Source organism: Astyanax mexicanus, chromosome 7 (assembly GCF_023375975.1).
Source record: "Astyanax mexicanus isolate ESR-SI-001 chromosome 7, AstMex3_surface, whole genome shotgun sequence".
NCBI lineage: Eukaryota > Metazoa > Chordata > Actinopteri > Characiformes > Acestrorhamphidae > Astyanax > Astyanax mexicanus.
In genome coordinates, this window is record NC_064414.1 from 44,421,828 (window position 1) to 44,447,760 (window position 25,933).

Here is a 25,933-nt window from a genome sequence, read left to right on the forward strand (position 1 = left end):
GCCCATCCAACAGTTCGATTGCATTAAAAAGTAAATAGTAGCCCTTCACTGTATCACTTATCAGAGGGCTTATTTAATATCCGGCAGCCACTATTTGTGGGAAATTTCTTAATTTGTGTAGGCTATCATCTGCCTCATTATTAATAAGCACAAGTAAAGTAACAGTGTATACTATTACTAAATATATTTCTATGGAAGTCAATGCAAGTCAGTAAAAGTCCATTTTTTATGTCTTTCGTTCCGTTTATCATAACATTTAGACAATTTACAGAACAAACCAGCTTCAAATTATGTAAAAAAATTAAAAATACAATGGTTTTGCTTGATAGTGACAATATTGGCAATTGACATTACATTTTTACAATCTTTTACTCACATACATCTAAATATTTCATTTGTTTGAACACAATGGCCATTTTAAAATCTAAGAACTTACATCATAACAACATAACACAACAATATGATTAATCTTTATTTTGAAGTTCACAGAATAAAAGAGGCTTAACATTGCTTAGCTACCACTTAAATGCATACATTTCTGAACAGTAAAGTTTTAAATTAAGGGGTGAAATTTGTCTCCCTGTGTTGCAAACGCTACTTGTACCAGGTCTAACTGTCCTTGCCATTCATTGAAAAATTCATGTTAAGCGGCACGTGATTTAATTTGTTCCAGCATCTGTGTTTTATTATGCTCATGCTTTATGTGTGTTTTTCATCCCATCACTGTAGATTTGTGTTGTTTGGATCCTGGAGGTGGTGTGACAGATGTTGGTCAGCTTTGTGGGGATATTGGAGTGGGTGTGCGGGTGTGGGTGCGGGTGGGTTTATCTGTAAAACTCCTGCTGTCTCTCTAATCCTTGGTGTAAGCGTATTCGCAGACACACACTCATACAGACACAAACACACAGGGGCAGGGTTTTTTTTTCTGTTTACTATGTCAGTGTGTCATTTTCTATCCCTTATTATCCGTGTGCTTTTAAATGTGGTTAAAACAGAGGGTCTGTGTTTGGACCTTTGCCTTTTTTTGTTTGTTATTTTTTTCTTCTGGTATGTCTGTCATCCACGTTGGTGTGTAGGTGTGGGGTGCTTCTTTATGAGCAAAAGCTCGCATGAAGGCCACTAGAGCCGGGAGTTCATAACCTCGTCCAGTTCACGTTTCTGTTTTTCTTATTGGTCCTTATGATCCGACTGATCGACAGTCGCTGCAAATGGGATTAGAGGAGGCGGGGTAATCTGGGGCAGCCCGTGGAAGAGGAGGCGTGGAGGCTGTGCGGTGAAAAACGAAAAATGTACTGCCTGTGAACGAGAAAGCGTAGCTAGTAGCGTTATGATGACAGCAACGACATAGCTAGCTAAATCAGTATTAAACCATTTCATTTAGCTAGTTAACCAAGCTATCTGTTTGAAAGATTGTTAGATCGCTAATTAGTTAGGCTTCAAGAAGTGGGCTGTACTTTTAGTCGTAAAGCTAGCTGGATACATAGCCAGAACGCTGAGAGACCCACCACCCAAAGAATCAACCGAGAGATTAAAGCCATTTAACGCAGTCTAATCTATCGCTGTAACTACATCCTGGCCCATGTGATTGATTGAACGACGTGTGGATATGTGGGAGAACTGACAGGTAGGTCAACACTGTTTTGTGTTTGATAGGTTAGCTAGCTAACGCCAGCTAGCTTGCTATTTAACCTAAAGCAGTCTGGAATTGGGCGATATGCTAAGGTAGCTAGCTAGCTAGCATGGCTATCAAAACTTGGGTAATCTGTCAAAACGATTGTCTTGTCTTTATAAATATTTAGCCTAGTTAGCCAGCTGGGTAAACAGTAAAGGGACACACCTACACATCGCTAGCTAGGTTACCTAATAGGTTATCTAGTTTCGGCCTTTGTATATGTTTATACTAAGTTACTGATATCTAGCTAGCGTTAGCTAGCATAAATCTAGCTAGCTACTGACTTCCACTAACTTATGTCATAGGTAAATATTTTCAGTATTATTGGATAAAGCTGTTTCAATTAAGTTAGCTAGTTAGCAGTCTCGCTACTGAACCTAACCTCACCTAGAATAGTGTCCTTATAATGGAGCTACTTTTATCCTTATATCCCTTAACCACAAACCCGTCAGAGAGGGAGATGACTGGGTTTATTGTACCGGTGAAGTCGAGTGTAGCTCGGGTACTCATCCAGGGAGAAGCCTCCAGGCCCACTGCACTACAATGTTCGTGTATTTCCTGCTTTAAAACACCCAATATTAATCCAGTTGCTCTGTTGACGAGCTGAGTAGTTGGTTTAGCTAAGTGTGTTGGCTAAATAAAGTATAGGTCAGTGGACACCCGCAACCAGGGTCTGTTAGCTAGACTTTGCCAACTAATATAACCTAGCTTAAGTAACCTAACCTATTAGCCGGCTAGCAAAGTGGCAGGCTAGCGTTACCTAGCAACCTAACTAGATAGCCTAGCCAGGTTAGCTAAACTAAGATAGCTATCTGCTGATTTTATATAGTTAGTTAGCTAAGCTCGCTAACTGCTATTGACCCACTTATACACTGGTTGTCATTTCCTATTTCTCAAATTAAACCAAATTACTTTTATAAAGCTGTTTGTAAAGCTAACTGGGTTTCAGTTTAGGTAGTTAGCTCGTTAAGCTAACTGGAAATAACCCCACTCAACGAAAAAAATATGATAGCGTTAGCTAGCTAACTACATGTTAGCCTGTCGTTAGCCAGCTAATGCTAAGCAGGTTTAGCAATCTTTTTCTCACCGGCGGTTAATCACACTGCAGCTCGCCTGATTAACGCCCCTGTCTACTAACCACAGTTTTGATGCATTCCCTATAATGCTTTTTACGCACAGCATATTAATTTACCTAGATAGCGTCAACAATATGGCTGAAGAACCGTTTTACTCAGTGGTTTGGTGTGTCTTGCTTCCACACCCTAAAAAAGGGCCACGTTTACTCATCGGAGTCTGGCTGAGACTGAAGCCGGAGATAGTGCGACCAAGGCGGCAGAGACAGAGCGGGGATCCGCGTTGGGCCCTGCCGATTAGAGCTGCAGCGAAACACACCCAAAAAAAACCCAGACACACTCACGGTGTCTGCGTGCACACGTCCTTTTTAAGCTTTCTACGTGCTTTTTAGGCTTTCCAATCGGTCTAACGCTTTAAGCAGTCTCCTGTTATTTCGTTTAAGATTTTATTTGCGCCAAATTGGCACGATTTGTAGACGAAATCGAGCCATGTTGGCCAGCTGTGCGGTAACTACAACGTCGGAGTTTCGCTTCTGCAGCTTTTGCAGGTCTGACTAGATAGAATAGGATACACCTGGGGATTAAATTCCAGCATGTATCTGATCATCACATTTATGTGCAAAAGGTTTTAAGTGGTTTGAAGTGACCAAAAAAAATATGCAGTTAAAACAAGCAAATATTTGAGAACCACAGGCTGTGTGTGTAATCCAAAGGATCCACAAGTCATGTGGACATCATGTCAGTCAGTGGACTGTAACCAATGCAGCATTTTTTTCTGACAGTATCTATCTAACCTACATTAGGGTTGCATGATATTGAGGGAATAAAAAAATGCCATTGTAATTTTTCCCTCTGATTTCGCCAGTAGTCAGTGATTCAGCGTGTCATCCTTAATAACACACTCCATTTATCTAATGTTAGAGAAAGAAAATGATGGTGGGCAGTTATTCTCTTGGTGGATGTTTCATGGAAATAAGAACAATGTGAATTTCATTTTGTATGAAGCAGCAAAAAGGTGAATGCAACATTAACTGTGGCAGGACATAACAGAACACTGGACATCTTCAGATGTGACTATTGCACCTGTGCATTTAAGGGGTGTGCCATATCATTCTCATTAATATGTCCCAAATATTTGAATATCGTTATTGCAAAAATGCCCTGAAACGTCGTCTTATTTAATTAATTTATTTTTTTAGGGCCTTATCACCCACCCTTTGTGCACATTGTAATAACAATATTGTGCAGCTCCATTCTTCATACAGGCTTCTTCTGTGACCCTTCCAAGTCCTAACCAGTGCATAGTATTCCGAGTGCATGCACAGACACTGCTGTTCTGTGTAATCCATTTGTGTGATTTTAAGAAACAAAAGCGTGCATTGTTTTTCGTTACCTCCACCCATCACCTTTTAAATGCAAATTCAGTGTAGATCTTTCAGTGACTGTGTAGCAGTTTGTTGCTGCTTGAGGCAGAACGTCATAAATTAACTCCTCTTGACATAACAACAAAGAGGTGTAGATTATGGTGAGCAAACCGTTAAATATCTTATTGTGCACAGTTGTAATTTGAAGACCACTAAGTTAGTAGTTTGTTGAGCATTATCTCCCATTTGCTCATTGTGCTTATTGGCTCTAATGCTATTACCAGTAAGCTTCAGGCCTTCTTTTTGTAAATGCCTTGTAAAGATATCTGTAAAACACATGTTTATTTTACTCTTTGACATAGGAATGCACAATTTGTCAGAAATACAAGATCATTATATTCTATATAATAATTTCTTGTTTTTTTATGACCATTCTCAAAGGGAAAAAATCATGTTTTTGTTTATGTGCATATAATACTAAGGAGTTTGGTCTATTTGGATAAAATCAACAGGACTTATTAGAATTTCTAACAGCTACTGTAGACTAAGGCTGAATAATGTAAATATTGTGGGCGCAGGCCTCAGTGGAAGCAAATACACAGTTCATTCAATTTTGGGTTGCTTTTCTGATTATTTAAATGTGTACAATTAAATTAGTAGATTTAATTAATATTTTACCAAGCGACTGGTGAGTTGTTGTGTAGGTTGATTTGATAGTTGTTACTGTTTTACTCTGCATGTAAAGGTTCTACTCTGTAGTGTGGTTTGGCGAGGGTCTTTAATCTTTCCAGTTTTACTGATTTACTGATTTTGTCAGTGAATAGTGCCAGTGGGTGAAAAGTATTAGTTGTGGAGATGAAGAGAGACAGATGAAGAGGGATTAAATGTAGGTCAGCACAAGGTGTCTGTGGATGACCTTTAACCCATTTAACAGAGTTTGAGTGACTCAGAGGATGTCTCTAAACTAGGGCTATGTATTGGCAAGAACTTGGCAAAATGATACAGGGGTTATCATACAATACAATATATCAATATATTATGATAGCGTAAGCAAGGCAATACATTGTGCTTGTTTAAATCAAATGTTATGAAAATTGTTATAGTATGAAACACACCATCATATTACAATATCTGAGTAAGAGAAATTTAGCCGTTTATGAGTTCAGAAGAGTGACAGGATTTTGGAAGTTGTTTTACCATCTTACCAAATGTTATGCTTTAAAGCAGACCTTTTTTTAGAATAATTAAATTCTAAACATTTGTTCTTCTGCTTGATGACTCAATGACTGTATAACTCATTAATCTCAAAAACTCATCCATATACTCAGTTTTTTGGGGAATTAAAGGGAGGGAAGTTTTGGTTCCCTTAAGTAATTCTAAGGGGATAGATTGTTGAGAGATTTGATGCAACACTTAAAGAATTACTTTAGGGACATTCTATACTTAAGGAATCATTTGAGGGATTATGTTGATTTGCCTTAACAAAGCCCTTAGATAATGCATCATTTTCTGGTACTAGTTCTAAAGGGTGTGCAAGAACAGAGAAATCAGCAAACTCTAGCTCTCAGTTTCACCCACACCTTAATCCAATTACTGACTTCAGAAGAGCTTGATTAGCTGAATGAGGTGTGTTACTTATGGGTTTGTGGTGAAACCTGCAGAAAGGCGACTCTTTCCTGGGTGAAAAGTAGATTGTACTGGTTTAGACAATATTTTCATCTGTTATTTACAGTTAATTTTGATTGGGGTGAATATTTAAGACATAAATATTAGTCTATTTTTGATAATATGGCAATGTAAATTACTGCTGACAAGTTTCAGGATTATTCTCAGTTATTTCCCATGACCAGACGATTTGACCAAGCTCTGCTCTGCCATGAAAAACTCTATTCCACTGTCATTAAATGCAAAGTTGGGCAAGAAAGAACAAAGAACAGTGCTTAACTGGTTAAATGCATTGTTTAACACAGTCTGCTATGTAATTGGAATAAAACTAGATTGACAGTACATTCTTAAAGGTTAATTTATGCTCAACATTATATATTCGTACAGACAAAGCCCCAACAGTGCAGTTCAGTGTTCTAGCATAATATTTAAACAAGAAAGGTTTGTTGTGGTCCTGATTTAAATGACTAGTGTTTTAAAGCATTTCAAAACTGTCCAGGTCCGTAACTCATGTCTGGTCACAACTGTGTGGTGTAATGTGGCGGCATAACTGAATTTAGTACTTTAATATTAGATATACATATACACACACACACACAAACCTCTAGGAAAAAAAGAAAATTTCTCCCAAATTCCAAATAAAAAATTGTCATTTAAAGCATTTATTTGCAGAAAATGAGAAATGGAGAAATACAAAGAAAACAAGTTCATATTGTTTTAAGAGTTCAGAAATCAGAAAAAGTTTTTGGTGGAATAATCACACCAAATATAATCATAGTTTTAATCACAGTTTTTATGCAACGTGGCATGTTCTCCTCCATCAGTCTTACACACTGCTTTTGGATAACTTTATGTTCAGCTTGGTTTGATGGTTTGTCATCATCCATCTTCCCCTTTATCATATTCCAGAGGTTTTCAATTTGATAAAATCATTATTTTTAAGCATTTATTCCAGAGATGTCTTCAAGTTTGGTGCTTAAACATCCACGTGATTAGCTGAAGGGTAGAGCTGTAAGGTGTTCAATCACCCTAGTCATCCTATTCTGATCAACAGTGAGTATCTGTAAGATATACCAAATCAAATTAAATCTGTTTATTATACCAACAGGTCTTATATCTATTGATTAATTAACAGTATGTTAATTGTTTTACTGATGCAAATGTGACCAGCAAATCAGACCAGGTTTTGGAAATTTGTATGAGACTTGGGGATTTTCAGAGCTTATAGTACTTCTAATAATAGTAATTCTGTCAGTGCTGTAACAGGATGGAATTACTGTACCTAGCTCTAGTTAGTGCTCCTTCCTATGTAACATTAGCTCTTTCTTCCCAGAGGGATCATATACTAGAGCTGTCTATCCCATGTTAACTCACCTATTCATTCACAAGGTTAATTCTGCTTAACAGTAAAAAAAAGTGATACGAATTAAAGTGCAAGTAATCCTCTGAATGAATATAACAATTAATGGCCAACAAAATTTCATTGCAGCACTAATTGCATAACAAGTTCACCAAAATGTTTTTAATATGTTGCATTTTACAGTCTGTCAATATAAGGACTACTCTTATTTGTTCTAAAAATGATTAGAACTAAAATAGAAGACTGCTCATCTGGGAGGTGATAATAGGACGATCCACCACATGCTCAAATCTGTGCAAAAAGCACTTCAGTCGTCTCTTTAATGTTTAGTTTTGCTAAATTACATTATTTATACCTAATTAAGCAGCTGTGAAGTGAGCTTATAAAATCATCAACTTCTTAACTCATGCCGACTATTTATTAGTAAAAGCTTGCTGTGATATCTTGTCAGCAGCAACAAAAAGAGCTTACATAAGATTCAGTGTGTTCTTAAAAAAAATCTACTAATAAGTCTCATAATATAATGGAATTATTCCAAGGTTGATGAAATACTTGGTTGGTAAAAAATAAGCTGATTGTTTACATATTATTTTTATTTATTTATATATTTTGATCAGTATTATCATACAAATAGTGTTTATTTTTCCTGCCAAAAATAAATTGGATGTCCACTAGTAATCTAGCCACACTCTGGATCTGTCACTGGGTTATCTCCCATGCAGGTGTTCTGATGAGCGGGATGGCTTGTGGTGACCTTGCAGACAGGGATTGAGAGAGTGATGAGAAAATAGCCCAGACCACTGAAGCGTGTTAACAGGGTAAAGCGGTTTGTCTGTGCTTGTCTCTAGAGTAATGCGCTGTGAATGCGATGATTTTTCCCTGTCTTTCTCTCACACACAGTCACTCTGCGGTGCATACAGATCTAATCTGAATGTGAGAAAGTGCCGGCCAGTCTTTGCAACACTGTGTTTGATAGCTACTCATTTATGTGTTCATGATAGTCACCTGTCTTCAGTGCTTCAGTGTACATACAGCTCTGGAAAAAAAGAGACCACTTAAAAATGATGAGTTTCTTTTACGAATTTGAAAACCTCTGGAATAAAATCAGTAGGAAGATGAATAATCACAAGCCATCAAACCAAGCTAAACTGCTTGAATATTTGCACCAGAAGTGGCATAAACGATCCAAAAGCAGTGTGTAAGACTGGTGGAGGAGAACATGCTAAGATGCATGAAAATTGTGATTTAAAAACCAGGGTTATTCCACCAAATATTGATTTCTGAACTCTTGAAACTTTATGAGTATTAACTTGTTTTCTTTGCATGATTTGAGGTCTGAAATTCCTGCATCATATTTGATATTTCAGCCATTTCTAATTTTCTGCAAATAAATGCTCTAAATGACAATATTTACATTGGGATTTTAGTAGAAATGTTGTCTGTAGTTTATAGAATAAAACAACAATATTAATTTTACTCAAACATATACCAGTAAATAGCAAAATCAGAGAAACTGGTTCAGAAACTAAAGTGATCTCTGAATTTTTTCCAGAGCTGTATATACTGCGGTTGCTTCACAGCTTTAAATAATACATCACTCTTTCTCTGTTTCTCTTTCTTTCAGATAATAGTGGGCTGATTGTGGGCTGCTGTTAACTCCACCACACCTTCCAGGAAGGAGCATCCCTGCAGCTGGCGACCGACGTGTTAACCTGTTATACTTCTTTCTCCGTTCAATGGATTATTCATACTCTCTTGCACGCATGCATGCACACACCCACACTAATGTAACTGCAGGCATGGCCCAAGTCGCTTGGGCTTGAGACCGTAACCCTCCGAGGGCCTTATGTAATGCTCGGTCATTGACCAAGAGGCAACAGCTGGCCACGACACACACCAGCGCACGAGGAAGTCCCTAAAGTCTCTCAGGGCTGAGGTGAACTTTTTGCTTTTCTGTTTCTTCTCACCTCACTCACCTGAGAGTTTGGGAATTTCTTTATAGCTCTGTGTGGTCCTCATTTCAGAGTCGCTCCACTGACCTGAATCTGGGCTCAGGAGTTGAGAAGTGGAGTGAGCTTTTTCTCTATATTAAGACTTCACTGTTTATGTGGGCGATTGGAGGCAGTGCTGTGCTTCAGGGCTTTTTTTTATGTTTTTATTTAAGTTTAGTTTATTTGCATATTGTTCTTGTAGATGGTTAGCTTTTTGTCCGTGCAGTTAGTTAGAAGCCTGAAGCCTCATCTAGACTCAGTTTAAGCTCACATCTCACAAACTAGCTGTAGGAAATATCTGTAAAAGTGAGCAGTCACTTTCTTTGGCCTTCTTTAGGCCCAGATCAAGAATGCTTCGAGTTGGTAAAGAGAGACTAAAACATGCTCTGTGTAGTGATGAAGTACGCTGTTGAATGAGCTGACTAACGACACATATTTCCACATATTTCATGACAGCAGTAAAATCAGCAGCTTTAGCTTGTAGTCTTTTGTATCATTTGTGTGCCAATATCATAGCGTTTTCAACATTGCTGTAAAAAAAAAAACGGTAGAAGCACTCTCTTATAGTCTCTTATAATTTTGTTTGTTTGTTTTATTTTTTTACTCTATTTTGCTGCATTTTTTCAGGTTTGATTTAGTTCCTGCGTTCAGCTGTGTTTGTAACCAAACATCAGGCCCTCTGGGGAGGCTTTGAGAGCTTTAAACTGCACTCAGAGCTCGGATGTCTGTCAGAAAGGCGAAGTTTATTTCTTTATTTTCCCCTACTAAGACAACGTTTGCTAAAGATACAAAGACAGAAACTGACTAAATCAAGTCACAAACGTTTTCTTCTCTACCTCTTCAGTTGTACTGTAAAACCAAATTTGTTTGCCACACAATTCACTCAGTCTTTAATTTATATGGTCTTTTTAAATTTCATGCACAGGACTGTGCGCATTGGATTAGCTGTAAAACCGAAAACACTTGATTACTTCAACACTATTTTGTAAAATTACTTTCACCAAAAAACACTTGAGCCATATTTTATTTAGATATATTTTTGCTTATTAGTTATTCTACTGCCTTTTATTGTCAGTGTTTTTACGTTGAAGTTGGTTTTATGACTGTATGACTTCAAAAATGACCAACTTATTTTTCTTTTATTCTTAAGGCTCTACAATTAATTGTTGTCTTTGTGTATCTTAAGAGAGAACTTCATTAATATTTAATCAACGATTTACAGAGAGCCCAATCAAAGTACAGAGAACCTACCTTTCAGTTGCTTCCTTTTATCCTTAATAATCTCAAATAAGCCATTTTCATACAATCTTTTTCTGTATTTACTAGTTTTGTTCTATTTTTCACCCCAAAGTGGCTTGTAGTGTTGAAGAGATACATGGACCTCAGTATTCAGGACTGTGCAGTGTAGACCTCTCCAGCCCAGTCATTGCTAAATTTTTTTTTTTTTTTTTTTTGGCTTTTCGAACAATTTAAAAAAAACTACTTTTCTGCTGAAGCTATGCAGAGGCTGTGGCCCGTCTTTCCGCTGAAGCGAGGGAGAAAAGAACAGCCTCTCCTTCCTTAATCTCCACCCACACATTCACATTCTCACTCACTGAGAAGGACAGTTTTTCCTGTGGCGGATGTTCCTGGTGTTCCCTGGGTGATGCCAAGCAGCAGTAAGAGTGGGGGTGTGTCTGGCCCCGCCTCCCCGCCCCATCCCACACTTCCATCCCGCCCCCTCCGTCCCAGTCGCTATGTTCCTGTGTCTGCGGCGACAGCCTTCCTCGTGGGAGCAACCACGCTCTTCTTCTGCTTCACGTGAGTAGGCGGGCCACACACACAAATATATGCATAACATATATATTTAAATATATGCATAATTATGCACATTTGCTTTTCATGTTAACAATACAGAGTGACCGAGGAACTATAAGTAAAACAAATACCACTGATTTGTGTAGTGTAATTAATAGAAATGCATTTTATTTCTAGAAAAAGTAGGACATCCTTTTATTATTTATTACTACTTAAAGTGTCAGCATTTGCAGCACAGCTGCACATCAGCTGCAGATGATTGGCACATGGATAGAGATGATGTAGGAGGAGCCTGTATTATTTAAAGTCATTTTATGTAGTAATAAATGTGGGAGTTAGGGATGCACAATATTGGAAACAAACTAACATTGTAGTATTTTGTTGTTCTGAAATATATATTGCATTATTAAAAATAATTTTAAGCATATTAAGCAGAAATGGTAATGATTCAAGGTTTCAAGGTATTAATAATGGATTATGCGTATCGAAGATTGGAGTAATCAAATATAGTCTGCCTTTGGTAAATATGTCATGAGAGCATAATGTTTGATTAAGCAGGTTGTGGCACTATCTATATATCTATATATCTATCTATATATCTATAATATGGTTTAGTTTGCCTTATGTGACTTTATAGGGCCCTATGAAATAAATTATTTTGTTTTTCAAAATGCAGATCTGAAAATTCCAAATTCTTGTTTTTATTTACTTGCATACTTACATATTTACTTACTTATTAGTGTTTAGATCTGAAATAATTATTAATACTTAGTTTTGTGATTCTGTCCGTGTTCTTCTCATTACAAAAAGTGTAGGGGCTGTACATTACATGTCCTTAATTGTGACTATTGTGCTTCTGCACTTTGTGATGACAATGCTAAATGTATATTGCCCAGCCCTTATAAGATAATCATTAATAAGTCTTGCAGTGGGGAAATTGTCACTGTTACAACAGCATAAAAAAGTATATAAAAAGTACAAAAAATATATAAATCTAGAAAAAACTAAGATTAGATGAAACATGATTCCCCAGTGTGTATAAATTGCACATAGGTTTGTAGTAAATAAAAACCAAATAAATAAGTGATAATAATTTACACAGTAATGTTAAACAGACTAAGCTTTATGGTTGATCATTAGTCCCTCCTATAGTTTTTAGTGCTGTGAAAATTAGGGTCAAATATTCTTTTTTAAATGTTTTAATAGATGTACTAATTATTTTCAAATTTCTCTCTCTAAATGATTAATTACTTAATCACAGTGACCTATTGCCCAGACTACACTGACACGCCAAATGTCATGGGATAGCAGTTTGTAAATTGATTATAAAGTGTTACCTCAGGGAATAGCTGGGGAATGTCCACACCTGTATAAGTTGTAAGTTGTTATCTTGTGAGTGAGATTGACTCCACACTTTTGGCATATTAGTGTAAAATGTAGAAATAAGGACTATATGTAATTTCAATACTGGAGCTCAAAGTGGTTCTTTTTTAGCATCACTCAAGGAAACATTATTTTGTAGTCAGAAATACTTTGTTGCCAAATATGTTACACATGCGAGAAATGTGTCTTGGCATGTACACAATGGTATGTATGAACCACAGACTGCTAACTGTCAGGTATTTGAAAAGATTAAGACATTGACTAAAGAAAAAGCGACATATGATACCAGTATGATTCAGTATTATTGTATCATAGTAAGCAAGGTAGAAGTGCTCCAGGAAAGGTGTCGGGCCAAATGCATCTCTGAATTTCTTAGCTTTTCTTTATGATCTCCCCAGCAGAAATGTATTTTCTTACTTTTCTAGCTGCTTTTCAGTTTAACAGACATGCTCTCAGCATTTGAAATTTCAGCTTTTTTATTTTTAGCTTTTATAGAGACAGCTTAGCTGAGACACACAGTCCTCAAAACACTGAGCTTATTCTTCTTAGTACTACTTTGTACTAGTGTTGTCCGTTTCCACACAGTCATTCATAATTACACACTCAGGTTCACCGGTCATGAGCTCTGAACTGTCTGAATCATGCTCACTGCTCACACACACTCCACACACATAAGCTGTGTGTTTGGCAGGCAGCCAGACACAGTCACCTCCCTTTTCTGCTTCAGTCATTCAGTTGGTCTGATCTCTCTTTTCTCACCAAACACTCGGATTAAAGACAGAAAATCAGATAAAATAGGCCAACATCTGCTGCACAGCACCCGAAAAACACAGTCATCATCCTTCAGCCCCCTTCATTTGTCTTTCGCTTCATCCACGCTCTTATCTTTCCAACCTTTTTTCTTCTCCATCATCCTGTTCTAGGTCTTTTTGCAGCATTTTACCTTGAGACTCTTCTTATTTCCTTTCATTTTCTTTTTCATCTTCTCTCCTAACTGCTTTACCTGTTTGTCATTATTGTTTCTCTTGTTTTGATCCTTCATTCAGTCCTTTGTGGCTTGTTTGAGGGTGTGTGAGAATGTGTGTGTGTGAGTGTAAAAGAGATGGGAGTGGCCAGCATGTAGTCCAAAAAAATATGGGTCAGTGTTCCCATGACAACCAGTCCCCTTTACCTGTATCCAAATTCTTCAGCATCAGCATTACTGTCAGCGATGCAAATTCTCATCTCTCTCGAAATATGCATGCTCTCATATGTGCAGACACACACACACACACCCTCAGTGTTTGAGAGGTAATTAACGCAAGATGTTTTGTTGATGGATTCCTGTGTTCTCTCTCTTCTCGCAGGTGCCCATGGCTTTCAGAGGAGTTTTCAGTTGCTGTGCCAATATACAATGGCATCATGTTCCTTTTTGTTCTGGCCAACTTTTGCATGGCCACTTTCATGGATCCTGGCATCTTCCCTCGAGGTATCCTACCATCCACTATACTCACACCAATCTGTATACTCATGAAGTGTACCTGCACAGTAATACAACGTTATTACTACTACTATTACAACTAGGCTATTGTAGTATGTAATATGCTCAGTTTACATGTTGGTTTTGATGGTTTACGTGCTGTCTGCCATGGTGATGAACGTGTGCATTAATGTTACAATAATGCAGTGCTCTGCATACTCTTTCTCATTACATCTAAACTTTTTTAGTTAAAAATGTTTTTTTTTTTTTTTTTAAACGTCTAAATGAAAGATTTGGTCAAATAACAAACATTTTTTGCCCCTTTTTTCACTTTTTCACCAGTGAATAAATTAAATAGCATGATTGTTTTTTGTCTTTTTTTGTAAAAGAAAAAGCAATTGCAAAACTACAGTAACATAAACATATTTATTTTATAAATACCTAGCCAACCTGTAATCAAGATCCTCCAGTAGACACAGAGTATTCTAAAGTAAGAACCAATTTACTGGAACAAAAAATAATAAAACTTTTGTTGCAAATTTCCTTCAAACTATATATACATTTTTTTTACTGATTCCTCCTTGATAAATTAATCCTTTTGTTTATGTGAATGCGTTGTGATTAAAATCCATTACAAACCTACATAGAATACAGTTTTTATAGCTTGCCGGTAATTATGGGAGTAAATGACCTTCTGTAACTGGCTGAAACAGAGCTCCCTCATTAATAGTAGTCATGTTCAAATTGAGTGACATTAAGATAATAAAACCTGCTAATGGACACAGCCATGCAACCATTACACTCCATTAATGTGGAGCCTACATTCATTTAATGCCTGTATCAGAGTTGTGTGTGTGGTAATTTGGATGCATTTATTAAATACCGGTACATTAATCTACACAGATGGGCTAGTTAAAACCTTACAATCCTTTACAATATGCAGTACAGAACATATTCTGTTACAATAAATCCATTACATATGGTGCTGTATTCTCAGTAGGTGACAGCTTCTAATAAGGATGTTAAACTAACAGTCTGATAAGAAATTGAGCACAATGCTAACAGAGGGTTTTTATTTGTGTTTTTATGTATCAGCGGAGGAAGATGAGGATAAGGAGGATGATTTCCGAGCTCCACTCTATAAGACAGTGGAGATCCGGGGGATACAGGTGCGCATGAAGTGGTGCTCCACCTGTCGGTTCTATAGGCCGCCTCGCTGCTCACACTGCTCAGTGTGTGACAACTGTGTGGAGGTATGAATTCATTCATAATCCCTGAAATGCACATATAGACACACTCTACAACCTAGTCATTCTGCTCTCCCTTAGTTCTGTCTATCTCTCTCTCTTCAGCTTTCTTTTTTTTTTCCTCAGTTAGACCGTTCTTGCAGCTGCTGTGCTGGCAGAATCTATCTGCTTTATTAGACTAATTAAATAAAGTGTACCTGGTCTTCATCAGCATCAGTCTTTCTGTGTGTGTGTGTTTGTGTGTGTGTGTGTGTGTGTGTGTGTGTGTGTGTGAGCGCGAGTGAGTAAGCAGGCATGTGTGTCCAGATGCTAACAGTGCCAGCCCTGAAAGTAAATCTCTCCCTCCCTCAATCTCTCTCTTTCTCTGTGTCTGTAGGATTTTGATCATCACTGCCCGTGGGTGAATAACTGTATAGGCAGGAGAAACTACCGCTATTTCTTCCTGTTCCTGCTCTCTCTGACTGCTCACATCATGGGGGTCTTTGGGTTTGGCCTGCTCTTCATCCTCTACCACAGACAGCACCTCGACAGAGTACACTCCGCTGTCACGTATCCTTCCATTCTGTGTTCCATGTGTGTTTGTGTCCCATTTGTATGGTTTGCAGTTACTGGCTACAGCTTCTTTGTTGCTCTATGTTATTAAGAAACATGATTTGTTGTTTGACAGTTCTATAGATATTTACACCAGCACAGGCTTAGAGTTTTTATTGCATGTTTGGTACATTTCTATGTCCACGCCATTCATAAATAACCTAAAGGGGGTGAGGAGGTCCTACATCATTTTTATAATAATCAGCCAGATGAAAGTTTTTTTTTTTTTTTACCTTTGGTCAGTCAGCTCTATTTTAACCTATCACAATAACATTTATATATATTGTCCCAATAATTATTGCGATAAACTATGTTATTGTAATTTAAAAATTAAATATATGCCACTGGACAGTACATTTAGACAGTGGAACTGGAATATAAATATTTTGAATGTTCTAAACATAAATGTATTAAAACACTTTTTAAATAAATTTACCATACCTGCTCAATCATGTTATTGCAATCTCTCCAGAAAGAATATATATAGATAGACATAAATATATATATAGAGATGCATCAGGTTAGTGGTGATGAGTTTGATGCTTGTTACCTTTAACCTGATTCTGGGAGCTATGTCCATTTGCTAGCTCCATGACCACAAAGAGGTAAACCTTCCCACCTGTTCTGTGATAATATCCAAATCATGGTTCTTTTTACCACCAGAAAGATGAGCATTTATTGGCAGATAGCTTGGGCATAACACAAAAATAAGCCCAGTGGCCGTAAAAAAATAAAAATGCAAGAAGCAAGAGAGAGAAGATTACAGTACATGTTGCTACACTGCAGCTCTTGATGAGTACAATTAAAATAACTACATGTCCCACAATGCAGTGCACTTCATACTAATGACACCTTACTTTTCCTACACTCTGCTTTCCGCGCATGGTATGGCTTGGACAGGAAAGTGAAATTTTGTTTTTTGAAATTTTGGTTTTGTCTTTAATTGTTGGTAATTGTCTGTAATTATGTAAAAGACTACAGCAGCAGTTAAACTATTGACACACACACACCCATAATTCTGAATATCCAAACCAAATTGTGGGTCTTGTACATGAAGGTGAACAAGAGTTGTTTTGTTATTTTGGGAGAATATTATATCTGTAAAAGTATGAAAGTCTTGTTCTTTGTTATTAGGGGACTTGCAACAATCAATGGCAACCTTACCATATGCTTTAACAGTACAGCTATACCTACAAGGTGCAGCAAAAATAGGTATATCTATTAAAGAAGCCAGTGCATTAATATTTAGACAAATGTATATATCGGTGTTCACATAATAAGCAAAACCATAGTATTATTATTATTACATCTGTATATGTATGTGTTCATTCTCTAGTTGTTTCCTTGACTTGTTTTTCTCAGTATGGCGGTTATGTGCGTTGCTGGACTTTTCTTTATCCCAGTAGCAGGCCTGACGGGGTTCCACATTGTACTGGTGGCAAGAGGCAGGACCACTAATGAACAGGTGCGTGTGGATGTGTGTGTGTGAGCATGACATGCACAGTCATAATCTCTAGCTGGCTTGTCTGTTTTGCTGGTTCAACAGTGGTCATGTTGGTAGGATTGTAATCCTTGTAAGGCAGTTTTGTATCCCTTGTGGGTATAACCTCTGCACAGATTATAATCTTAATCTTTATGCCCTCTTTCAGTCTCTCAGTCCCTCTCTTTGTGGGAATTTCTCTCACGCTCTCTTTGAACCTCTATATATACCGTATTGTTTCTTATCTTTTCTGCATTCTATTTTGATATTAGATAGCTTTATTTCAAGTTTGAGATTGAGTTTCAAAAATATACAGTTTTTATTACTAAAACAGCATTATATCAAAGTATGGTTTCGTTTTAAACATTTTATCTTCGCTACAACAACAAGAAGCGAGATTTGACTAGTCCCGAAACAGCAGTTCAATTCATTTGCATGATTTTAGCATGAAGAGGCAGTGATCATGGGAAACATCTTTTTGTTGCTTGTATGTGTAAAATGTGTGTATCCCATTTTACACATACATAACTTATTGCATAATGCATCATTCCTCATCAACAGCACATCAGTGCCACCAACAACTAGCTAAATAAAATGTGAGCATATGCAGGTCCTTTGAGGACTCACTAAAGATTTTATTGTTAAGTGTCAGAACAGAGAATAAAGCAACATAGCTTGTAGTACAAATGCTGCATGTGTTTAAAAGTGTGTATATTGCTGAATAAACCAGAATATGTTCATTTTCCCCTCTCTTTTTTTTCTGTAGGTGACGGGGAAATTCAGAGGAGGAGTGAACCCTTTCACTAACGGCTGCTGGAGAAACGTATCGCGTGTTCTCTGCAGCTCACAGGCACCCAGGCATGTCCTTCACTCTTTCAATTACATCCTCTACTCCACACCATCCCTCCATTCCATTCACTAATAATTTTAAAGACTTATGTCTCATGAGAATTCTCACAACACATTATATTAACTTCACTTTCATTTGTCTGTCATTACATGTGTTCTGGGCTTGAACAAAAGAAGCTTTTCTTTTTTATATACTTATATTTTATTGATTTATCAAAGCTTATTATTTAAAAGAACATACAAACAAGGCTGCCAGGGAACAAATAATAGTACAATGGACATTATGGTGGTATTATCCAAAAATAAGAAAAATTGCTTGCTTACAAATCAAGAATAAAACGAGCAAACATGGGTTAAGAAAAAAATATATATATAAATATATATATACTTATATGCATACATACACACCTGGATATATCCATGCACATACATACACATTCACAAAGAGACCAGGGTTAGGGTAAAATTCTCCAACATTCAAGGCTATTAAATACAGTCAGGTGTTAATGTAGTCTAGCCACTTTCCCCATTTCTTTTTCATTTTAACTTTGTTTAATCTCAGGGCAAAGGTAAGGGATTCCATCTCATATATCTCATTAACAATATCTTTCCACAGCTCTATGGTAGGGGGATCAGCCTGCATCCATTTTCGAGTAATTGCTTTCTTGCTGGCATCAGGTATCTATCTGCTCCGACAAGACAATCTGGTAGATTTCCCATATAAAGCACCAAGAACTCCTTGGGAATATCCAGCGAGAGGATTTTGGTAATATGGTTCCAGACTTCATCCCAGTAGTAGTGGATTTTAGTACATTCCCAAAAAATATGGAATTGTCCTACGTCAAGGCAGCCACAGTTCCTCCAGCATGGTTGTGAAACACCCATATGCATCGATTTGACTTTAGGGGTAATAAAAAATCGAATAACATTTTTCCAGCTGAATTCACGCCAAGTTCTTGAGCTTGTAGATGTAAGTTGTGTTTTCCAGATATTATCCCAGTCCAACTGGGGTATTACAATATTTAACTCTCTTTCCCATGCTTTTTTAACATAATCAGTTGATTTGTTTTTTGAGTTCCTTATTCCATTGTAAAGTTTAGAGATTATTTTCTTTGGTTGTATAGAGTAAGCCTGTACTAATTGAATAATAATGGGGTTCTCTTCCAGCTGTGGATCTGTGGACCTGATCTCTTTCAAATAATAATCACGGATCTGCAGATATCTAAAAAAATCTTGATTATTAAGATTGACCTTCTCTTTCAGCTCCTGAAATGGCATCAGGTTCCCGTTTTTTATCAATGTACAGAAAGCTGTCAGCCCTTTATGAGCCCATAATTTAAAATGATGATCTAACAATCCTGGTTGGAATGAAAAGAAGCTTTTCTTGAATTTGAATATTGATGTGTGATTGCTCCAGTCCTATGATTAATCTGTTTTAGATAGAGCTGTGCATCATCATTATCAGTAGAAAATGTTGGGTTCTGGCAGTTTCTCTTGGTGGTTTGTACTGAATTTTTCAGGATATTAACCCAAATTCCCTCCCTAAGCCTGGACTTACCCTCCTGGCATCTTTACAGATGTATGTAAGCTAAAGATTAACCCTAAACACTTTTTAAATGAAAAGCTGCCAAAGAGGGTTTTCCCCCCTCAGAAGCCACTGTATATATATATATATATATATATATATATATATATATATATATATATATATATATATATATATATATATATATATATATATATATATATATATATATAAATGTGTATATATAAATGTGTATATATAAATGTGTATATATATATATATATATATATATATATATATATATATATATATATATATATATATATAAATGTATATATATATATAAATGTATATATACCGCTCTGGACAAAATAATAATAAAATGCTATTTATAGGTATTGCTATTTGCTATTTATAGGTTTGAGTAAAATGAACATTTTTGTTTTATTCTAGAAACTACAGACAACACTCCCAAATTCCAAATAAAAATATTGTCAATTAAAATGCATTAATTTGCAGAAAATGAGAAATGGCTGAAATAACAAAAGAGATGCAGAGCTTTCAGAACTTTCTCAAATAATACAAAGAAAACAAGTTCATATTCATAAAGTTTAAAGGGTTCAGAAATCAATTTTTGGTGACATAACCCTGGTTTTTAATCACAGTTTTTATGCATCTTGTAATGTTCTTCTCCACCAGTCTTACACACTGCTTTTGCATAACTTTATGCCACTGCTCCTGGTTCAGAAATTCATAGCAGTTCAGCTTGGTTTAACGGCTGTGATCATCCATCTTCCTCTTGATTATATTCCAAATTTTAGTGGTTTATTTTTTCCAGAGCTGTAGTATTAATACAGTGTTGAGCTGAATTCTGTAGTAAGCGTGTATAGTCAACTATTACAGTGCACGCAAATATATATAAAGCATCGCAATAGAAAGTAATATATGCCAATATGTTAATATTTTTTGGAAGGTATATAGTCTGAGAATTAATTGTAATACTTATATTATTGTCATTTCAAAACCCATTTTTGCCAGATATAATACAGCATAATATATAATATAGTAATAACCTTTTAATTATTATGAATATTCAGACAATGGAATTATAATATGATCTGTGGTTAAATTTTATAAATGAACAAAACGTAATAACTACTACTAAAACTTCTGTTTAAACAAAATAAACACACCATCTCATTGCCAAGTAAATACCAAGTCATGTTCAGTAGATTTTATTGTGACAGGCCTTCACAGAAACCTTTAATTGTGCTGATTAAACACTGACTTTATTTCTATATGTGTTCATGCTTTGTTAATACATCAATATACATGTTTTTTGAGATGATCCAGATCCAAGTTATAGAACAAGTGTTTTTTCCCCATTTTTTGTGTAGTTTGGGTAATATTAGTATTATCAGGCAGTCAGTGTTTTAATGCTAAAAATGCTTTATTTCTCCTCGTCAGGTACCTGGGTAGGAAGCGGAGGGCTCAGACAGTGTCAGTGCAGCCCCCCTTCCTACGGCCACAGCTCTCCGAGGCACAGCTGGCAGCCAAGGTGCTCGACAACGGTATCCAAGGAGATCTGCACCGGGTAGGTCATCTTTATACACGTCCCTTTGTTCTGTGCTCACCCTCTGTCACTCTTCTCTTTTTTTATTTATTTTTTTAGTCGGCATTCGATTGTGTTACCACTTACTGTGTTCGACATCGCCAACAGACCTTTCCCGTTTCTTACTTTATTATGCTTATGCTTAAATCTCATTTTAATTATTGACTACTCTGAAAAGTAATTTAGTTTAATCAAATAATCAAACACCTGACATCACAGGTAATTTATATATTTTTAAAACATCATCTTTAGTTTAGATGTGTTCAAATTGAGGCTCTTAAATTGTTAGTTTGTTGTTTTCACTAATGACTGACCTGCTGAAATTAGGGCTATTATTATAATGGCACTATAATTAAGCTTATTACTGAGAATTTGGAAAACATTTTTTTTGTTATTTTAAAGCAATACAATGAATTGTTAAATTGGCACAATAGTGGGTGAAAATGCTGTAAATGTAACCACTTTTTTAGAATTGTAAATAGTTAATATTTAAATGACTTAAGTTACCATTATATTGTTCTTTTTTTTTCTTTCATTTATTTATTGTTAATAATTTTTGTATTATTACTTACTGTTTCTTTTATGATTTATTTATTTTTATAATTATAGTTTTTTTTAGTGTACTAAAAAAAAAGTGTACTCATACTCATGAGTCTTTTATTTCATTAATCTCTTATCTTCTTTTTATCTTAATTTCTTATCAATTAAACCTCTTATTTTATTTATATCTGTTTTTATATTTTAATATTTTACATTTTCTTTTAATTTAAAATGATTAAATGTAGTTATCAATTTCATTGGCATGTTAATCCCTGTTCTTGTAAATGCTCTATACTTTAGAGTCAAAATAATGGTTGATTGATAAGCAGATAATATCATGTCATTTGTTGTGATCATGCCTTCATTGTATTTTTTTCTGTAGCCTTCCTTGATTTTTTTTATTTTATTTTTTAGGTCATGTTACATGTAGGAATGCACTGTATATGTGTTTGTGGACACGCCTTCTAATGAGTGCGTTCAGCTATTTTAAATTATTAAATTGCTGACACCGATGCAAATGCACACACACAGCTTGTTTAGTTCCTGTACAGAAGTATTGCCAGTACATTAGGACTCTTTAGAGCAGACACACATCAACGTATTGGAACATTGCCTAAAGCCAGGCATATGATATAGGGGTTTTATATTTAACATGTGATAATCTATACTGACTGAAATTTCCTTTCTCTCTCTCACCTCATCTTTTTCTCCATCTCTTTCCCTCAGTCTAAGAGTAGTTTAGAGATGATGGAGAGTCAGTCGGCTGATGCTGAACCGCCTCCTCCTCCTAAACCAGAGCTCAGATACCCCGGTCTCTCGCGAGGATCCAGTGGACACTCTGAAGGTATGCTGAATTTGTCATTTGAGCAGCAACATAACAACAATGCTTCTCTTGTGTGGTTCTTAAGAGGTTGGACACAAAAAGTGAATGTGGGGTTATTAGCCAAGTGTCATAATTTTTTACCTTTTATCTTCAGAAAAAAATTAAATTATTAACAGTTCAAAATGGACAAAATCTGTCAATTTTAGTAGTTAAATCAAAATTGATTAAAATATTTAAATTAGAGATGTGATTACATTATATTTTACAAGGACTATTTTGTAACTAAAAAAATAGTAGAAATTTGAATAAAACAAATGCATATTATGCATATTAAATAGCTTAATTGTAAAACTAGAGGTTATCCCAGGTTTTCTTATATACACAATATTTGTTTTTTTTTGTTTTTTTTTATCTTGTTATATGTTTAGTATGGCATTAAACAAATTTCCACTTACTCCATTTACACCATGTGACTATTTTCTAAACTGTATCCCAATTTTAGGCACTGGAAATCTCAAGTCATTTTGTGGCAAATATTTTTGGGTTTTGAAATGTACTAGGAGGAGTTATTAATGTGTCTTGAAGAGATGATTGTGTTTACACTGGTGTAAGGTGAATCAATTTATCTCAGACCTCTTGAAGTGGCTTGAATGACCAGATTGTATCTAATTTGTCTTGGGAGTGTTTAAGTGGCTTGGCCTTATCCAAACATAATTCTGTTTCTGAAGTTGCACAAAATGACCAAGTTTAAACAGTTAAACTTGTTGCTCACATATCTGCTTTCTGTTTTTCAGAGAGCAGCCTGTTAAATAAAGCTCCACCAACACCTACCATGTACAAATACAGACCTACCTACAGCAGCCCAGGGAAGAACCACACCGCGCTAACACACGCCTATGCCAACCAGGTAAGCTGTGTGTTTGTGTGGCACATGTTTCTGAGAGTTCTAGAGATGGAGGATACGTCTAATTTAATAATGTAAGTGTTTGCATGCTGTGTATCAGTGTGAATGTGCAAATCAGTCTCTAAATCTGGCTCTGTGATTTCATGTAGAAGCAGTGATATAATTAATTTCATTGTGACCTCATTCATCCCTCACTGCATGTGTGTAGTTATGATTTCTTTCACGCTTAATTTTTTTTTTTTTAATCCTCTTTACTTTTTTCTGTTTTTAATCCATTCTTCTGCATTAATGTGTTTTCTTTCTTTTGATTTGGTTGACCCAGTGGCTTTCAGTTGAACAGTATCAGTAAGTTGACACTGTACTCAGTACTTTTTCTTTTTACATTTGTGCGTGTGTGTGTCCTTGTTTGTCTGTTTCTAAGCCTTTCTCTTCTTGTAACGCAACTTGTCTCACAGGCTCAATGATTACATTTAGGCTTGCTAACATTAAAGCCCAGATTCATCTCTCTGCAGGAATTTTTCGCTGCTGTACATTTTTTTTTTATATATATACAATTTTTGTTTTATTTAGTTGGTTTTGTTATTAGGCCACTCACAATAAACAAATTTTGCTGTCCCAATTATACAGCTCTGGAAAAAAGAAGAGACCATGATGATAAGTTTCTTTGATTTTTACCAAATTGAAAACCTCTAAAATATAATCAAGAGGAAGATGGATGATAACAAGCCATCAAACCAAGCTGAACTACTTGAATTTTTGCACCAGGAGTGAAATTAAGTTATCCAAAAGCAGTGTGAAAGACTGGTGGAGGAGAACATGCCAAAATGCTTGAAAACTGTGATTAAAAACCAGGGTAATTTCACCTAATATTAATTTCTGAACTCTTAAAACTTTATGAAGATGAACTTGTTTTCTATGCATTGTTTGAGGTCTAAAAGCTCTGCATCTTTTTGTCATTTTTCATTTTCAGCAAATGAGAATATTTTTATTTGGGAGAAATGTTGTCTGTAGTTTATAGAATAACACAACAATGTTCATTTTAATCAAACACATACCTGTAAAAAAGCAAAATCAGAGAAACTGATTCAGAAACTGAAATGGGCTCTTAATTTTTCCTGAGCTGTATATTGTCCCAATAAAAATAATTGCGATACAAAATATTATTGGCATGCCACTGACTTAATGATAATAGTAGCATCGTAATGCAGTTAAACATTCTTTTAAAGAGCAGTCAGCTTTAAATTTAAAACTGTTGTTTTTAAACAAAGTTGACCTTCAGACTCTTTTTGCTAAGTAAAAACAACAGGCAATATTGAGGACAGCAAAAATTGAGGTTACTTTGAAATATTATACAACATTTTGATAATGTAATTTCCTTCTGCTACATTCACTGGGTAACAATGCACTTTGTGCAGATTTTTTGTATGCAACACAGTTACTAATTGATACAATAGAACAGTCATTTTCATTATTTCCTCATTTCCAACAGCACACTCAACCTCACCATCTGTCCTTTTAGCACAGCCGTGAGAGAAAGGCAGACTTGGATTTAGCAGCACCGCAAATTGAGCTAGTGGATTTGTTTGTACGCAACACGCATTGCGGCTGTACGGCACTGGATTACGGTAGCCTAAATTAGAATATAGCACAGTGCTGACTTTCATCTCTGCCTTTTATTGGCTAAACTGAGCACAGCTTTCTTCCACTAAATCACTGATGGTGGTGACAATGGTTGCATATACCTAAATCCCTGCATATACCCAATGAATCTCAAAAAACTATAACATCTATTTTAAGCGCGTATGTCTTCTATTGTTGATGATTATGCGTTACAGCCAATGAAAACCCAAAAATCAGTGTATCAGAAAATGTTTATATTATATAAGACCAATTGGTACTTTTGGCAGTGTGGGCAGTGTGCCAAGTCCTGCTGGAAAATGAAATCCGCATCTCCATAAAAGTTGTCAGCAGAGGGAAGATGGTAAGCCAGTCTCTCCAAACCATCACTGATTGTGTAAACTTCACACTAGACCTCAAGCAGCTTGAACTGTGTGTCTCTCCACTCTTCCTCCAGACTCTGCTCCCTTGATTTACAAATGAAATATAAAATTTACTGATGATCAGTGATGGTTTGGATAAAGAGACATGTCATCTGCTGGTGTTGATCCACTGTGTTTTATTATCAAGTCCAAGTCAGTGCAGTTTTGTTTTCCCACAAAATCTTACAGCACTTCTTGCTTCCCTCTGCTGAAAACTTTTACGGAGATGCGGATTTCATTTTCCAGCAGCACTTGGCACACTGCCCACACTGCCAAAAGAACCAATTGGTCTTATATAATATTCTCATTTTCTGAGACATGATTTTTGGGGTTTTTATTGGCTGTAAGCCATAACCATAAAATGAACAATAAAAGAAATAGATGCTTAAAATAGATCACTCTGTGTGTAAACATTTGATAATATTGATTATGAGTATAGTAACAAACAGGTGGTTAGAATATTCTGAATATGAATGTAGAAACAAGAATGTGGTGTTACTGTAATGGGTGATTGGTATGGAGATATTGTGTTTGCACTTTTCACCTGTCCAAGATGTTC

The 25,933-nt window shown here is 36.0% G+C and overlaps 1 protein-coding gene across 2 annotated transcripts in view; it reads left to right on the top strand.

The window, feature by feature from the left end:
* Positions 1-956: 956 nt before the first annotated feature.
* The window catches only part of zdhhc5a (zinc finger DHHC-type palmitoyltransferase 5a), a 30,427-nt gene continuing 5,450 nt past the window's right edge, over positions 957-25,933 (top strand). The window contains exons 1-10 of one of the 2 annotated variants that reach the window (XR_001518506.3): positions 957-1,624; positions 8,759-10,925; positions 13,652-13,773; positions 14,860-15,017; positions 15,388-15,560; positions 16,965-17,067; positions 17,849-17,940; positions 20,924-21,050; positions 22,335-22,452; positions 23,226-23,338. Coding sequence is in view for 1 of the 2 variants with exons in the window: in XM_007242300.4 (XP_007242362.3) it covers positions 10,771-10,925; positions 13,652-13,773; positions 14,860-15,017; positions 15,388-15,560; positions 16,965-17,067; positions 17,849-17,940; positions 20,924-21,050; positions 22,335-22,452; positions 23,226-23,338 (1,161 nt within the window). In the remaining variant the exon portion in view is untranslated. The remainder of the gene's footprint in view (positions 1,625-8,758; positions 10,926-13,651; positions 13,774-14,859; positions 15,018-15,387; positions 15,561-16,964; positions 17,068-17,848; positions 17,941-20,923; positions 21,051-22,334; positions 22,453-23,225; positions 23,339-25,933) is intronic. The other variant, XM_007242300.4, reaches the window with a different exon arrangement.